The 17,548-nt window shown below is 51.8% G+C and overlaps 1 protein-coding gene across 1 annotated transcript in view; it reads left to right on the forward strand.

Annotated features, from left to right (window-relative positions):
- The window catches only part of DEF6 (DEF6 guanine nucleotide exchange factor), a 36,047-nt gene extending 21,505 nt beyond the window's left edge, over nucleotides 1-14,542 (forward strand). The window contains exons 4-11 of the mRNA XM_032789088.2: nucleotides 4,449-4,676; nucleotides 5,663-5,809; nucleotides 7,283-7,391; nucleotides 8,787-9,085; nucleotides 10,005-10,171; nucleotides 10,769-10,967; nucleotides 12,666-12,756; nucleotides 13,324-14,542. Coding sequence (XP_032644979.1) covers nucleotides 4,449-4,676; nucleotides 5,663-5,809; nucleotides 7,283-7,391; nucleotides 8,787-9,085; nucleotides 10,005-10,171; nucleotides 10,769-10,967; nucleotides 12,666-12,756; nucleotides 13,324-13,535 — 1,452 coding nt within the window. The 3' untranslated portion in view covers nucleotides 13,536-14,542. The remainder of the gene's footprint in view (nucleotides 1-4,448; nucleotides 4,677-5,662; nucleotides 5,810-7,282; nucleotides 7,392-8,786; nucleotides 9,086-10,004; nucleotides 10,172-10,768; nucleotides 10,968-12,665; nucleotides 12,757-13,323) is intronic.
- The last annotated feature ends 3,006 nt before the right edge of the window (nucleotides 14,543-17,548 follow it).

The raw sequence follows: 17,548 nt of genomic DNA on the forward strand, positions 1-17,548 counted from the left end.
TCTATGGTCTCCCAATGCAGAACTAAAGTCCCCATCAGGTGGTTTGCAAATCCACAGACTCATGCGGGGAAAACAAACCCATTGCCGCTGGCTCCAAAGCTAACAGCGGCCTGGCCGGCAATAAGGGGATGGTCTGGGCCTGGCTTTGCCCCTCTGACTGATGGGCTAGTGAGGATGGCCTCTGTCATGCCACCATGCTGGGTGCTCTCTGCTCCCACCAGGCAGCTGCTGCTCTTGCTCCATCTCCCTTTTAGATCAGCAAAAACCAGGGCTGTGCGGTTGCTGCATATGCATGCGCACTTCCTGTTCCCCAAGAGAGGTATTTCCTGTTCCACAGACCTTGACACACTGAATCATCTTTCTGTTTTAGTGGTGCTGCCTGGAGGCTGGGCGTTCGCCTGCTTTTTATAAAGGGGGCAGGGTATTGGGGCTTTTTCCTTCTCCTCAGCACAAGGCTGTTGGGAGCGGGGGAAGGACATCCAATCCAGGGAACAGAGTCGGTACTATCCTTTGCCCTGGGTTACACCACAATTGAACCACAGTGACTTCAGCAGGATTGCATGGATGTCAAACTCAACCCTTCATGTCTGGGCTCTGGCTCAGCTCTTGGGAGATGAGAGGTGGTCAAAACCCTCAGTTAAAATAACCAAACAAAAACCAAAACTTTCTGATGGGGTTTTTTTTTCACTTTTTTTTTTTTAATTTCAAGGTGATTTCCTGACATTTTGACCCATTTTCTGGGAGACCGTCTCTCTCCCTTCTTACAGTAACTTGCTCTGATCTCAACAGCAGCCAGAAATCCACAGCTAACACTGCGATTATGGCAGTGGTATGCGACACCTGCCTCGTGCCCTAGCTCTAGCACATTTGAGGTAGTTATCCAGCCCCTGTGACAGATTGTGCAAAAATCTAAACTTTTTTTAAAAGAAGTTTCTAGTCTTTACTGTTGTAAAAAAACGCTTCCCAAATGCAAACTGACTGTAGACAATGCAACTCTATCTTCCTGAGGCCTGGTCTACACTACGAGTTTATGTCGAATTTAGCAGCGTTAAATCGAATTAACCCTGCACCCGTCCACACAATGAAGCCATTTTTGTCGACAGAAAGGGCTCTTAAAATTGATTTCTGTACTCCTCCCCGACAAGGAGAGTAGCGCTGAAATCGACATTGCCATTTCGAATTAGGGTGTGGCCACACTTCGACAGTATTGGCCTCTGGGAGCTATCCCACAGTGCACCATTGTGACCGCTCTGGACAGCAATCTGAACTCGGATGCACTGGCCAGGTAGACAGGAAAAGCCCCATGAACTTTTGAATTTTATTTCTTGTTTGCCCAGTCTGGAGCGCTGATCAGCATAGGTGATTATGCAGTCCCAGAATCAAAAAAGAGCTCCAGCATGGACCGTACGGGGGATACTGATTCTGATCTCTGTATGGGGAGATGAATCTGTTCTATCAGAACTCCATTCCAAAAGATGAAATGCCAAAACATTTGAAAAAATCTCCAAGGCCATGATGGACAGAGGCCACAACAGGGTCTCAACACAGTGCTGTGTGAAACTTAAGGAGCTGGGACAAGCATACCAGAAAGCCAAAGAATGAAATGGATGCTCACGGAGGGAGGGGCAACTGATGACCGTAGCTATTCCACAGTTCCTGCACTCTCAGAACACCATTTGAATTCTGGGCTGAGCTCCCAGAGCCTGAAGGGTCAAAAACATTGTCGCGGGTGGTTCAGGGTATATGTCGTCAGCCCTCTCCAGCCCCCTGTGAAAGCAAAGGGAAAAACATCGTTTCTTGCCTTTTTTCCATGTCACTGTATGTCTACTGGATGCTGCAGGCAGATGCAGTGCTGCAGCGCTAAACAGCAGCATCCCCTTGCCTTGCCTTGTGGACGGCAGACGGTACAGTAGGACTGGTATCCGTTGTCATCGTCCCGTGGGTGCTCCTGGCTGGCCTCGGTGAGGTCGGTCGGGGGCATCTGGGCAAAAATGGGAATGACTCCAGGTCATTCTCTTCTTTTAAGTTTTGTGTAATGGAGATTTCAGTCCTGCCTGGAATATCATGCCAGCAGGAGGCTTCTGCCTCAGGCTGCTCTCCCAGTCAGCAGCACCGCACGCCTACCCCAGCCTACCCCTTGCTACCAGGGTTCACAATCAGATACTTAGACCTCTACATTTTGCTGCAAATAAAAAAAATTAAGCTGCCATTTAGAACTGTCCCCCAAGATACATATCCTGGGACATTTTGTATTTTACCAGTGTCAACCAAAGGCCCACACACAAATGGAGATTCAGTCCTGCCTGTGCTTCTATCCTAGTGCTTATCACAGATTCCCATTTTCAGCTATAGGCTGAGCAAGTGCAGAATGATGGTTCAATCTACTTTGCTGTAAGCCAACCGCCCTCCCCTCCCCCCTTTGATCTCTGCTTGCAGAGGCAATAAAGTCAGTGTTGTTTCTTATTCATGCATTCTTTATTACTACATGGGGGGATAACTGCCATGGTAGCCCAGGAGGGAAGCAACAGGTGGAGTTGTTGCAGGGGCACCCCCTAGAATGCAGGAGTGGCGCCAGGATTTCTGACGCCCTAGGTGGACGGCTATTTTGCCGCCCCCCGCGGGTCCAGTGGACCTACCGCAGTCGTGCCAGCGGACGGTCTGCTGCTGGAAAGGCTCCGGTGGAGCTGCTGCAGTCATTTCGGCGGGCGGTCCGCTGGTCTAAAGGCTCCGGTGGACCTGCTGCAGGCATGACTGCGGTAGGTCCGCCGGAGCCTTTAGGGCAGCGCACCGTCCGCCGAAATGACTGTGTCAGCTCCACCGGAGCCTTTCCAGCAGCGGACCATCCACCAGCATGACTGCGGTAGGTCCACCGGACCCGCGTGCCGCCCCCCTGGCAGAATAGCGCCCCCCCCCCCCAATTCTGGCACCCTAGGCCATTGCCTAGGTCGCCTAAATAGTAGTGCCGGCCCTGCTAGAATGGCATGCAGCTCATCGTTTCTGCGGGATGTCTGGGGCTCTGACCCGGAGCAGCCTTTTGGCTCTTTGGTTCTTTAGTAGGCTTGCCTGATATTCTAGGCAGGACTGACTCTCCATTAGACAAAACTTAAAGAAGAGAATGACCTGGGAGTCATTCACATTTTTGTCCAGGTGCCGCCGACCGACCTCAGCGAGGCCAGCCAGGAGCACTTATGACAGTAGCAGACAGTACAGTATGACTGGTAACTGTCTTTGTCAATTTGCAAAGCAGCAGACGGTACAGTATGTCTGGTAATCGTCTTTGCTAACTTGCAGAGGCAAGGGGATACTGCTGTGTAGCACTCCAGCACCGCGTCTGTCAGCAGCATCCAGTAGACATACGGTGACAATGAAAAAAGGCTGAACAGGCTCCATGGTTGCCATGCTATGGCATCTGCCCAAGCAATCCAGGGAAAAGGGTGTGAAATGATTGTCTGATGTTGCTTTCACGGAGGGAGGATTGACTGATGACATTTACCCGTAATCACTCGCGACAAATTTTTGGCCCCATCAGGCTTTGGGATCTCAACCCAGAATTCCAATGGGTGGGAGAGACTGTGGGAACTATGAGATAGCTACCCACAGTGCAATGCTCCGGAAGTCGATGCTAGTCTCAGTACATGGATGCACACTGCCGAATTAATGTGCTTAGTGTGGCCGTGTGCATTCTACTTTATAAAATCTGTTTCCAAAAATCGATTTCTGTAAAATCGGAGTAATCTTGTAGTGTAGACATACCCTGAGTCTGAATGCAGCCTGTAACAGCCAGATCTGAGCAGTGTGAGCTTCACCCAGTCATCTGAAATTGTGTGTTTACCCTAAAACCTAATGATGGTGCTTCACAAGACAGAATTTAAAATACTTTAAATGTATCACTGTGATTGTCAGCAGTTGTGTGTGCGTGTTGGGTCATTGCTATGTGAGTGAGGGACTGAAATAGCAACTTCATTCTTTCCCACTAAGCAAAACTGAGTGCAACAGTAACTGTGTTAAGTAAAATCATAGGCCAACACTTTCAAAACTGCTCACTGATTTTTGGTTGCTTTGAGTTTTGGGGTGGGCTACTAATGTCTGGGGGGGAGTCTCAGGTGGAAATGAGGGTTCCCCTACTTCTTTTCAGTGAACACGGGGGTTCCCCCAGGTCCCTGGGGTGGAGGTGGGGGTGCCCCCAGCGCTCTGGAAGTTTGGGGGTGAAAGTAGTGTCTGTGGGGTGAAATAGGGTTGCTTCCAAGTCTCTGGGTGTTCTGGGGTGGAAGGGGGGCTCCCTTGGGTCCACTGGGTGGAGTGGCAGTGGCCTGAAGTCTCTGGGGTGGAAATGGCGGGTGGCCCCAGGTCTCTGGGGATCCCCAGGTTAGAAATGGGAATGGCGTAGGTCTCTGGGGCTCCCCAGGTGGAAATGGCTCTTGCTTTGCCTCCCCCACCCCCGCCTGCAGGTGGAGTACCTGCTGAAGAAGGTCTGCACTGCCATGAACGTGGAGCTGAACTGCTGCGAGCTGGACGACTACCTCTCGCAGGATCCCCAGCACCAGAGCGGTATGACGGTCTGGCAGTTCCTGGACCTGGTGAACTCGGGGAAGCTCCTGCGGGGGATCGAGCGGGAGGCCGTCAGCATGGCCGTTGAAGAGGTGTACCAGGAGGTCATTGAGGATATGCTCAAACAGGCAAGGAGCTAGCAGGGACTCTGGGAGACAAGCTACTGGGAGACAAGGCTGGGTTTTGATCCCCATCAGAAATAGACTGTACCACATAACCTTGTCACTAAAACCAGTGCTGTGGGGGCCTGCCAATCTCGGGGCAAAGCCGGGCCCTTCCCACTCACCCCAGGGACAGTGTGTCACCCCTCCTCAGTTCCATATGGACGAAATCATAAGACTATTACGAGATAACCCTACCTGGTGAGTTCATGGGGAGGAGTGAGGTTAGAGCTCTGGACAGGGGGGCTGAGCCTCCCTCCTGTCCCAATCCTTCCTGGAAAGCTCATGGGAATTGCATGTGCAAAGGAATTTCCAGCAGCCACCCCTAGACAACCAGGTGATGAGTCTGCCAGGTGCATCTGGCCACGAGGCAGGCTCTCAGCCCTTCTTATTAGCTACCAGACCAGGTTTTGGACCCAAAATACTTCGCTTAAGAGAACACAGACCCTCACTGGCAGCCAGCATCTCTGATTGTTTGTCTGTAGTGACAGCGGCTCTAGCCGTGGCTTGTGGCCATGCCCACCACGGCTGATGTGCAGTTGGTAACGTGGCAGTGCTGTTGGCTGACACCGTGTTTCTATTACCGGTTCGGCACGCTGTGGATAGGGGCCCCGGCCTGTGCTTGTCAAACTGGTTTGGCAGGTCCTTCTTGCTCCCAGCAAGCTGTCTGCAGTATGACACCTTGGGGCGCATTGCTCTATGCATGTCTGCTGGGCACTCTGTCCTTTCTGAGGCAATACGGGACAGGGGCCCAGCAGCTTTCCCACCATGCACCAATATGCGCACAAGTAGAAAGCACGGTAGATGTGGATGCACCGAGATGGTTCTGTTGGCTGGGCACAAACTGAGACAACCCGGGTGGGAGCCAGGTGCAAAACCCGCCTTGGACTCATAGCGCAGAGGCTTTCTGGCACAGCCCCTGGATTGAGACACCTCCTTCTGTCTGGGTGCAGGGCTACCTCTGGAAGAAGGGCCAGCTGAGGCGGAACTGGTCTGAGCGATGGTTCACACTAAAGCCCAGCGCCCTGTCCTACTACATGAGCGAGGAGCGGAAGGAGAAGAAAGGCAGCATTGCCTTGGACAAACACTGCTGCGTGGAGGTAACTGTGCCGGGCTCCAGGGGAGAGGGGCTGTGCTGGGCCATCGGCGTAATAACAGCTCCTCCCTGTCTCCCCAGGGGGTGTGCGCACCCCAAGTGCTACTGTTCCAGTGGGTGATAGACACCAGGCAGTGCCTGTGGAAAGAGAGTAGGGGACATACAGTCAGACCGATTTCACCTTCGTTAACACAGGAGCCCCATGGCAACTCGAGGCTAGAAAAGCTCCCTAGATGCCATGGTGACGGGCGCTGTTCGAGAATCAGAACCAACCGGATTTTCACAGGCTAGGGCACAAGGGTGGCTGCTGGGTTGTCTCCACTCAGCATGCTGCAAAAAACTGATGTGTTCTTAGCTCGAGTTAAACCAGCAGGGCAGATGCAGCATTTGGCTTTTAACTCGGGTCAGCAGTGCAAGCTCCAGCCCATAGGGCAGCCTTGAACTCCTAACCCGAGTTCAAGGCCTCATTGCTGTCTCTTAGTTGCTATTTTAACCCGAGTTCGCTAACACGTGCTAAGAACACCCCTTTTGCAGTGCTTACCCTATGTGACATGAGCTTGCTCAGTCTCAGCCCAGTTCCCAGCCAGCTAGCCTCCCCGACCGAAAAATCACTGCTACAGTTGGCACTAATTGGCAGTCTCTGCAGAAGAGCCAGGGACTGAATGGGCCCTGGAGACTGAGCTCTCTTGATCAGATCAGATGCCTATTGGGCAGGGGCGTGTTTGGGGGAAGTTTGTCCTGTCAAGCCCCTGTACGTGGGATAGATGGAGGACTTGGCTCTCCCGGGCTGTCAGTCCAGCACCTTTCACCAGCACTAAATCCACACCAGGTTTCAATCAGTTTTACTGCTGGCTTCTCCACTCCAGCATTGCTGGCTGCTGCAGGGTCCCCCGGGGGGGTGCAGTGACATCATTGACACAAAGGGCTATGTTCGAGGGTCATCTGATGTGACAGCCCTGGCGTATGAAGCAGCAGCAGACCTGTTAACCAGCTGTGTGCTGCCTGACATCCCACCTGCCGCATGCCTGTGTCAGTGGGGATGGGGACTCACATCCATTGCTGGTACCTGGCCTAGCAATATCAGCTGGGTGCCAGGCTGCCCTTTATCAGCACGCTGCCCCAAAGGCTTCCGTCCAGCAAAGGAGGAGTTAATACCAGGCCCCGGTTTGTACAGGGACTGGGGGAGGCTGAACATAGGCGGGGAAGGAAAGAAACGTTTCTTTTCCTTATAATTCCTGCCCCTTTACATCCAGAAGGAAAGGCCCTAGGGGAAGGGCACAGTGGGGTTTGGTGGGGAGCTGCCTGGGCCAAAGGAGGGAGGCTGGCAGGCTTGAAGCTGTGCTGTGGGAGGCTGTCCCAGACTGTATGGTAAGGGGTAGGGGGGATTTGCTCCATTCCAGGAATGGGTTTGTGGACGCAGGGGGGATTTGTACTATTCCAGGTACAGGAGCGGTATCTCCTTACCCTCTCCCCGTAGGTCCTGCCTGACCGGGACGGGAAAAGATGCATGTTCTGTGTGAAAACCTCTTCCCGCACGTATGAGATGAGTGCCTCAGACACCAAACAGCGGCAGGAGTGGACGCTAGGTTTGTGCCGCAGCACCCACGCCGGGTTCTCAGTCTGCCCACCCTCCCTATCCGTCCTGCCTTCCTCTTGCTCCTGGGTCGCTTCACTGGAAGGAAAAGATGAAACCCTGGGGTGGCAAAGGCAGCTTCTGCCCTTGAGCTCTCTGTGCACCTCTACATGCTCTTCCTCTGCATGCTCAGCATCCCTGGCAGGGCTGCCCCAGGCCCATAAAACAGAGACCCAGTTTCTTCCCACAGGGTAATAGCAACTCCCATTAACTTCAGTGGAGCTGGCTGCTTGTGCGCAATGCTGGGAGGAGGGGAATGCCGAGTCTGCTTCTTGGCATTCTCTGTCTCTCTTACATGTGGGTGGGTAGGACATTCCCTTGGTGTCCTTCGGAGTTCCCCTTTTCCCTTGCTTGTGAGCTATGTGTCAATCAGCAGCCTCACTCCACCCCAGAGGTGGCCACATTTTGTGTTAGGTGCCGTGTGTATCTCATTGGTGAAGCACTTGGGATGAAACTGTGAGAGATTCTTATTAACTAACCACTAGAGCAAACTAAGTGAGGCACTACAGCCTAGTGGCTAGAGCATTGAACAGGGACTCAGCAGACCTGGGCTCCTGGCTTGGTCACTGGCTGCTGGTTGACCTTGGGCAAGTCACTTCCCCTTGCTGGGCCTCAGTTTCCCCATCTGTAAAATGGGGATAATGTAAAGAGCTGAGCAATCTACTGATGGAAAGAGCTAGAGTTTTAGAATTAACCAGCTTTTCTTGTAAACCTCTCCCAATATTCTGCTAGTGCCTGATCAGCTGGTACAGGTGCCCATTTCACAGAATTCAGGCCCAAACACTTTTTCCAAAATGTTTCAAGTTGTTTGGAGTTAGCAGCTGGACTTTCCAAACATCGTGCTGCTGCAAACCAGGTCACTTTAATCAGCCTGACTCAGAATCCATGGCAAACAGCCACTCCCTCAAGGGGGCTGTGTGTATAGCTGCCATGCTTAGCACTGTACAACTGTGAAGTAATTAGCACCCTTGCAACACAGGTGAGGATTGTTGCACAGATTGAGAAACTGAGGCACAGGTTGGTCAAAGGCCTGATCCTGTCAAGTGCTAAGTGGCCACAGCTCCCATTGAAGTCATATGGGTCTCAGCACCCTCCAGGACTGGGTCCAGAGGTCACAGTCAGTGGCATGGCCATATTAACCCTTCGGATGCTGTGGATGTATTTGACATACACATCAAGAGGGGTCAAAATGCAGAACGTAGAACCTAGGAGTCCTGTCTTCTGGGCCCCCACTCTCATTCTCGTAGGAGGCCGTGCTCTGGCCATGTGGGTTGTGGCACGTTGCAGCAGCTGGATCTATGGCCCAGCCGGGTGTGGCCCTGCTGAGTTTCCTTTCCTTCCTTCCCAGCCATTCAGACAGCAATCCGGTTGCAAGTGGAGGGGAAGAAGTCCCTGCACAAGGACCTGAAGCAGAAGCGCCGGGAGCAGAGGGAGCAGCGGGAGAGGCGGAAGGCCGCCAAGGAGGAGGAGATGCAGCGCCTCAAGCAGCTGCAGGAGGAGAAGGAGCGGAAGCTGCAGGAGTTGGAGCTGCTCAAGGAGGCCCAGCGGCAGGCAGAGCTGCTGCTGCAGGAGGAAGAGCAGCGGCGCCGGCTGCAGCACGAGGAGATGCAGAAGACCTTGGAGATCCAGCTGAAGGAGGCTGAGCAGGTTGGCGGGGAGGAAGGGGAGGTGGCATCCATGCTAGGAGGTTTCCATTACAGCAGGACACAGTTTCTCTCTTGGTATCCCTTGTAACTCACCGGAGACCCCGAAGTTAGGAGCAGTCTGGGTCGCTACTGTTGCAGCCTCCTGGGTCTTTCAGCTGGCAAACTCCAGACCTCTGTGCGCATCAGCTCCTGGTTTCTGACACAGACCATCCCAGGCAAAGGCCTCTCAGCAGCACTGCATCGCGTTGAGGCTGCACTGGGGCTCTTCCTGCTTTTCAAGTCCAGCACAATACTTCCTCCCTTGCTTGGCTAGTGTTTTCCTAGCCCCGGACTGCTGAGCAGTTCTCAGATCCAGGGCTACAGGGCACCCCTCCATTTTTCCCATCAGAAGGGGCTCAGTTTGCAGTTTCACCATGCGTCTTCACAATGGCTGATTGAAATTCAAGCGCCTCGAAGGCCAGCTGGCTGGGGAAACGAAGGGCTTCGATTTCACAGTCCTGTGCAGTCCGGGGCGCTATCGTGGCGTAGCTGGGACATCCAAGTGGCAACGGGGACAGTCTTCTGCAGCCCAGTTTATTCCCAATTCAGTAGGAAGGCCTGCTTGGCGGCAGTGTCACATCTTTGGGGAGCAGGCTGAGGTCCCTGTTGCCTATCCCTGCATTTGCTGGTTAGCTGCTGCAGAGGGTTCAGGTGTATAGGCACCACCCACCTAAGCAGCTAGGGACAGGGCCGGTGAATGCGTGTCTCAGCGCCCTGTAGAACCGCAAGCCGGCTGCTAGGGGACGTCCATGACGGGGAATACGTTCAGCTCCATCTTCCTGGTAGTACAGAGAGGAGAGGCTGGATTCGGGTGGGGGCTGGGGACCCTACACTTGGCTGTGTGCTGCCCGTGCTGATCACTGTCTCCTCCATGGCTCCAGGCTCGCGCCTCCATGCAGGCTGAGATGGTGCTGAAGGAGGCGGAGGCTGAGCGGCAGCGGAAGCGGATCGTGGAGCTGGAGGAGATGCAAGAGCGGCTCCAGGAGGCTCTGCATCAGGAGGTGAAGGCACGGCAGGATGAGGAGTCTGTGAGATACGCCCAGGCCAGGTATAACCAGGAAATACCTTTCTTCCTACTCACTCCTCAGTGGGCAATCCTCTAAAAGCTGGCTACAGCTCAGCTGGGACTAGAAGAGCTGGGAGCTCCCTCACAGCCACTCACTGGGATGCTTTTCCTTGCTGGGTCACATAGAGAGGTTGATGTGCCTGCTACAGCCTTGGCTAACAGAGCTGGGTCTCTTAGGTCCGACAGTCGAGGCTCCTGTTTTTAGATCCAGAGGTCGCAGGTTTAATTCCCACTGCTGCTGACCCACTGGGGTGTGGTGTTACTCCAGCACTTCTCCACTATTCCCCACCGTGCCCCTTGCTGGAAGAGACGGCGACAGGGGAAACTGAGAACTTCTTTCAGGGCCAGTGCTCCTACACCATTCCTTATAGTGCCCAGCCTTCCCAGCTGGGACCCTTTCCCAGCCAGCGCGTCTACGCCATTCCATACAGCAGTTCCCACTGGAGGAGATCAGGAGTGGAGCCCATCCCCCAGCATTCTTGCTGGGCCTGGAATAGCTCTGAGCCCCGCCACGGCAAGGTTGGGCGTGCTGGTCACTTGGAGGGTGGGGTGTAGCTGCCTCTCGCTCTTTCTCGGCAGGTTGCTGGCTGAGGAGGAGGAGAAGCTGAAGGAGCTAATGAAGCTGAAGGAGGAGCAGGAGGAATACATCATCCAAACCCAGCGGGAGAAGCAGGTCCTTAAGCAGGAGATGGAAAACAAGAGCAAATATTTGGAAGAGGCCCAAAAGCAGCTGGAAGAAGTGAGAGAGAACAGGCAGAGGGTAGACCAGGATGTCATGGTGAGCATCGTACCAGCCCTACTTCCCCGTCTGCACCCCCCCCCCCCCAAGAGAGATTTACCAAGCCCATCTGCTGGAAAGAAATAGGATGGCTTTACTATCCTGGAGATCGGGGTTTCCTCTCAGGAAAGATCATGTAATTTACTTTTAGCATGTGATTCTCCTTAATACTAGAGGAATGGGGCCCGATCCTGTTCTCACATGCCCTGCTGTAAATGTGGCGTAGCTGCATTGAAGTAGACGGCATTACACCCGTGTAAACACTGGTAAATCAAGGACATCAGGCCGATGGATTTCAGCGGAAAAGAACTCCCCTGTCTAAGCACGTAGAAATATACCCATCGCCATAGCATCTAGGCGCTCACGTTTCTTGTTAAAGGCACTGTTGGTGAGTGACTGGCAGCTGCTCTGATGGGCAGAGTTGCATACTCTTCCGCAGGAGCGGTATGTTCTCCTTTATATACGAGGGAGCAGTTTACTTTAGCTTTACGGTAGCTTTGTTTGCAGCAGCAGTAGTAGCCTCTGGGTGGCAGACCAGCCAGTAGAGTGGGAGATCACCGGGGTGGGCTCTCTGTGCTAACAGCTATTAGCAAGTCTTTCTTCTCCCTGACAGCCAGGTAATTTGCATCAACACAAACTAGCTTTTAACTTCTTAGCTGCTACCCATTCCAATGCTGGACTCTGTTTTAAAGAGAGACCACATAAATCCAAAGGGTCTGAGGGTGAGAGTTTGCTTGCTTTCCCCTGCTTCCTCAAGCATTCGGCCATAAAACTGCTTTGGTCTCTAGTAACCAAATCTGTCCTTAGACCCAGAAGCACAGACTGCTCACTCACAGAATCAGCATGGAGACATTCCTGTCCCAACACTATTGTCTTTCCAACAAGCTGGCCACACACAGCCGTTTGGTTATAGGGCTGCTCAACTTTCTTAACAACTTTTACTTCATCTGAGACTTTCACTGAATGTTTTCTTCCATATGTTAAAAACAAGTTCCCAGAGAATATTGGCAGGAGGGGAGGAAGTGGTGGTTTGAGTGATGAGCGGTGGTTGTAAGTTTCAAGTCCACCGGGCTCGGCTGGCAAACTCTATTGTGGGAAATCTGCTGGAATGGCATCCCTAAGGGTGGGTCGCCAAACCACTGAGATGGGATTCCCTTGCTACCATGTTGCATATTGATTCATTTATTATGTGTCCGGCAGCATCTGCATAGGTGCGGCACTTTGTGGTCGTCATTTGAGGCCAGACTCCTGCCTTGAGGGTGACAATGGAACGTTTGAGGGTAGCAAAGGGATCAAGGCATGGGGATGGAGGGATTAGAGCCGTGAGAAAGCAGAGTCGGGGTGGCAAAGAGCAGCCTGATTAGGAAGGTGTTGGTAGCTGAGCTCTGTTCTGGCCGTACCAGACCCCATGCAAAATTCAGGACTGTCACACAAATCAAAGTGCCCCCCTGACTCATGCGGCTTGGAGTCCCCAACGCTGGCTCTGGTTTCTGGGCTGGTGTTAGTTCAAAGCCCTGCCAGAGCAGAGCCCAGGATAGGTCCGATCAATCTGCATTCTTCAAGGCAACATAAGGGCGAGGCCCAGTTTCTGTGCTGAGGAGATGGGAACTTTCTGCAGTTGGTCCAGGGCATGTGGCTCTGCACTAGGTGGATTTGTCAGCTGTGTGCATGTTACCTGCCTGTTCCTGTTCATTTCAGGCCGCCCAGAGGAAACTCCGACAGGCCAGCACCAATGTCAAGCACTGGAACGTCCAGATGAATCGACTGATGCACCCCATTGGGCCAGGAGGTGAGAAGTGGGGCTAGGACTTTGGGGCAAAAATATTCCTTAATGTGAGAGCTTATTATTTTGCAGCCATTCTGCCTTGGGATCCTTTCATATCTCACAAGCTAAACAGAGTTGGGCCTGGTCTTTACTTGGATGGGAGACTTCCAAGGAATATACATGATGCTTGGGAACACTGGGCAGTTGGAGGCGCTCTCTTCCACACCGAATGTAAATACAAGATCTTAACCACTTGTGGTTATTAAATATTCCGTTGTGTCCCTTTTCACTGGGTTAGGGGGTGTTAAACCGAGTCTCCTAGCCAAATGACAGGGAGAGCAATTGCATTCTGACTCTTCTTTCACTTCTTGTCTTCAGTTGCCTAATGTTACTCTGTGCTGTTTAACAGCTGCCAGGCTGTACTCCAGAAGTAGCTGCATTTCAGGAGCTGGTGAAGTGATACAGCCAAGCTGGTGAAGTGCTTTGGGATGAATGGCCATTACATGACACTGAGAGGCTTATGGCTGTGCTGCTTCTGTCTGAAACTGCACGTGCAATGGGAAATAATCCTCTGTTTACATCTGTTCCCAGAGAAGCGTATGACAGCGTGTGGAGGATTCCCCAGCATCCCGCCTGTGCTCCTCACCAGAAGGGAGTCGTCCCTCAAGCTGAGGCAGAGATTAGAAGATAAGAACTATGATCTTGGGAGGGAAGACAGCAAGAAGAACGTGAACAACGGTGAGACCAGGAGGCTGTCGCTATCTCCTGATATGGACACCACGGCCACAGAACCCTCCAACTAGCCTTAGCAGCATGGCAGAGCCCAGTGCAGAACTGTGTGCACCTCGGGGAGTTCAGACTAGCAAGAGTAGTCAATGTGGTGATCTCTTTAGGGAGACAAGCTGTATGTAGACACATGCCAGAGAGAAGTACAGATTCTATAGGAGATGTATATAATGCATCTAGGGCAGCGGTGCTTCCAGTTTATGCAACTAAAGTTTGGTTGCCCCAAGAGTCACACCTACCTTGCGGAGATACTGCAGCTTCTACCATCTGGGTTGCGTAGGTGCAGCCCTTGGAGACTACAACTCCCAGCATGCTATGCTCCGTTTTGACCTGAGCACCCTGCCGCCTTCCATAGTAAAGGCGAGAGTGGCTGTGGATTGCCTTGTAGAATCCTGCAGACTGTTTGGCCCATGGACCCTGCTCTGGCCACCTCCTCATGTTAGGATTTCCCAGTTGCTATTGCAACCACAGTTGTCTAGCATGCCGAGATGTAAAGTGTATGGCTCATGTCAAGGTGACGTCCAAAAGAAACTTCAAAAATTGATATGTGCCCTATTTTGTTTATTTTATAAAGATGGCCAAGAAGGTGTTTGGGATTTTTTACCTTAAATATTGGCAATGTCAAATCTTCCCTACTTTTCCAGAAGGAGCCCTGGGTATGGTGTGCCTTCACATCTTTATAGAGGGAGTGGGGAGGGGCTCGTTAACAAAGATGTGCTTTCTCTAAGGCAGGGGTTCTCAAACTGGGGATTGGGACCCCTCAAGGTCGTGAGGTTATTACATGGGGGGTCTCAAGCTGTCGGCCTCCACCCCAAACCCCACTTTGCCTCCAGGATTTATAATGGTGTTAAATATGTAAAAAAGTGTTTTTAATGCGTAAGGGGGTCGCACTCAGAGGCTTGCTGTGTGAAAGGGGTCACCACAAAAAAGTCTAAGAACCTCTGCTCTTAAGGTCTTCATTAGTCACTGGAGTCAAATAGATGCTAACAAAAAGGAACCAGAAATAAAGCTTTTTAAAACAATGCGACTGTAAATCTCCTTCCCCTCGGAACTGCTCCACTTCCTCTCTCCTCTTGACCCGTGCGACGTCCTACTTTCACTAGTTCTCCTTTCTCTGTAGAGTCTTCTTGAGCAGGCAAGGTCTGAACTTCTAATGCAGGGAACAATCCATTTTAAAATAAATCCTCAGTCTTCTTTATCCATCGTCAAGACCTGAGAAATGGCATGAGCTGGTCATCTGTTCCTTTTGTGCAGGCCCTGTATCGAGGGCAAGAGTTCATAGAAAATCAGGGTTGGAAGGACCTCAGGACGTCATCTAATCCAACCCCCTGCTTCAAGCAGGACCAATCTTCATCTAAATCAACCGATCCCCAACTAAATCAGTTGAGTGGGGATGCCATGAAGGGTTCAGAGGTGAAGTCACCAGTGGAAACTTTGCTCTTGGCCCTGATGGGAGATGAATTAAGTACATTTCAGGATGTTCTTCTGGCTGGAGCTGCATGTGAAAGACACATTCTAGTGTGGATCTTGCTGCTGCTGCATGGAATTGCTTCAGCAGGCGAATGGTTTCAGGTCTTCACAGGCAGATGCATGGAAGCACCAGCCTGTCACCACAACAGGTGCCTAGGCCAGAAAGAACGTGCAAGCCCATCATAGTGTTGGCCAAGACCTCTTGATTACTACTGTGTAATTCAGAAGCTGCTGTCTGTCCTTTATGCAAACAGCATCAGGGCATCCAGAGTTGCCTGTTTTTATTTGGGAGCTGGGCAGAGGGAGCTAATGCTAGGACATGCTGGCAAAGGTGTAAAGATGATCAAAGGAAGATGCTGGGGCATGATTTCCCTGGAGAGAACATGTAATTACCTTTAGTGCTGAACAGGATTCCACATTCCACTCTGCTCTGCAGCGTCTCAAGCTGAATAAAGTGGGGGAGTGATAAGAGATTGTCTGTCTGTCTGTCTGTCTGGGAGGAGGCTGGCACATGCACCAGGGACCAGATGAACAAGCCGCAGCAAGGTGCTCGATGTTCGGCAGCCATCCCCCACCGCCTCCGTAGAATCCCACTTACCATTCCCAGACTGTGTGGATCAGCCCAGGGACTCCTGTCTGCAGTGACAAGAGAGTGGCTCATTTCATCCTCTGACTGCTGTGGGGAAGATTTGGGTTTGCCCCTTGAGTCCCCCAGTGATTTTTGTCCCTCTGGGTTTCATTCTGAGATGTGGTTCATAGCCAGGGTAGCTAAGCTGGGCCTCCTAAAACGCATCTCCTTCAGGGCAGCTTTTAGAAATAAACCCCCTTTAAAATGAATATTAAATAGAAAAGTTCTGCCCATTTAAGAAAAGTCTTGTTGTTGGGAATTCCTGGGCATCTGCAGTGTATTGGTCCGTCTTCTGCTTCTTGCATAGAGCCCTGGCTTCTCCTGGTGTGATCCTTTCCGGGGTGTCTTCCTTCCACAAGGGCCTTAACTGTGCTCAGAACAGAGTCAAGAAACTGTAACCAGCCCACATCGCCTCTGGCATTCCCAGCCATCAGCTACTTAGCATACCATGGCTTGTGATACTGACCTCCTTTTGTAAAGCGCTTGGAGATGTAAAGCTATATAAGAGCTGGGTATCATTATTCCACAACCACTGTGCTTTGAAAATACCGACCCCTCTCTTTCGAGCTCAAGGAGAACCCCCATTCACTGCAGCAGGAGGGTTTATGGCCTCTAGACAAGAAGCTCTTAGAGCGTGCAGAGAAAGACACGCAAGTCTACCAGTCCATCTGGAGCAGGGTAACAGCCACATGTACTGAATGGGTCATGGGGGCTGAATTCCCCTCTCTGCCCTGTGGGGGAATTCCCCTCTGGGTTTGGATGGCGGGCATGGTGGTGGGCCCCGCTCAGGGAAGCCTGACCTGCCACTGCCTGTGGTGTACCTGATTTAAAGATAGAGGCGGGAAGGATAGCCCAGTGGTTTGGATGTTAGCCAGAGACCTGGCTTCAAGTCCCTATCGTGACCCATACTGTGTGATCATGGAGGGTAAGTCTCTTAGTCCCAGATCCAATTAGGCTCTTGACTGAAAACAATGAAAGTTAGGAGCCAAAATACCTTTGTGGATCTGGGCCTTAGCTTCTCTGTGCTTTAGTGCCCTATCTGTACCATGGGGCTAACTGCCCTGCCTGCCTCTCAGGAGTGCCACGCGAATAAACACATTAATGATTGAGGTGCTCAGATACTACAGTAATGGAGGCATCTACATAGCTTCAATATCTGCCTAGCTTTATAGGTCCTCAGTCTCCAGGACTGTCCAGCCATCCTCATTTCAGGGCTGGGCTCTGTCTATTTAGGGGGCGAGTCAATGCTCACTGAAGGCAAGGAAAAGCCTCCCATTGACTTCAGTGGGTGTCTGTGTTGCAAGCTCAGGAGCAGGTGCACCTGCTGACTCTTTGAAAGCTTTTGCCCACATGTCTATATCATCTCATTTCCTCCCTGGAAGATTAAGAACACAAGCCAAAGTAATGAAAGTGCCAATGCCAGCATTACTTTTTCCAAGCACCTCTGTTTAAATATAGTTCTACTAGCCTGTGGCTTGGGGCACTTTATTGCATTGGGCACAGGGCGTCCGCTCCAATAAAGAACATTTTGAAAGCTGGTGCGGATAGAAAATCATGCTGTAAAAGGCTAGGTTGGAGTGAGCGCTGAGGAGCTCTGCACAGCTTGGCAATAAAACTCCAATCTCTTTCCAACCTTGAGCTGCTGTGGGCAGCTCCCCACAGAACTATGTATTTTAATGCTGTTCCTTTACTATGATGTTTTAATTAAACCGAGCGCGAGGGAAGCCATTGGCTGCGGCAGGTTTGTTTATGCTAGTTTGGGGCCGCACAGCTGTTCTTGAATAAAGAGACTGTGTGTGTCAGCGTCAGTGCTGATTTTTGCTGAGTGGCCCCTCTGTAAAAACACCACAGACCCACACTTGATACAAAAGCACCACAGATGGAAGAGGGTTTGTCTGCCCTGCATTTCTCCTGACCGCACAAAATAACCAC

Source organism: Chelonoidis abingdonii, chromosome 4, assembly GCF_003597395.2.
Source record: "Chelonoidis abingdonii isolate Lonesome George chromosome 4, CheloAbing_2.0, whole genome shotgun sequence".
Classification (NCBI taxonomy): Eukaryota; Metazoa; Chordata; order Testudines; family Testudinidae; genus Chelonoidis; species Chelonoidis abingdonii.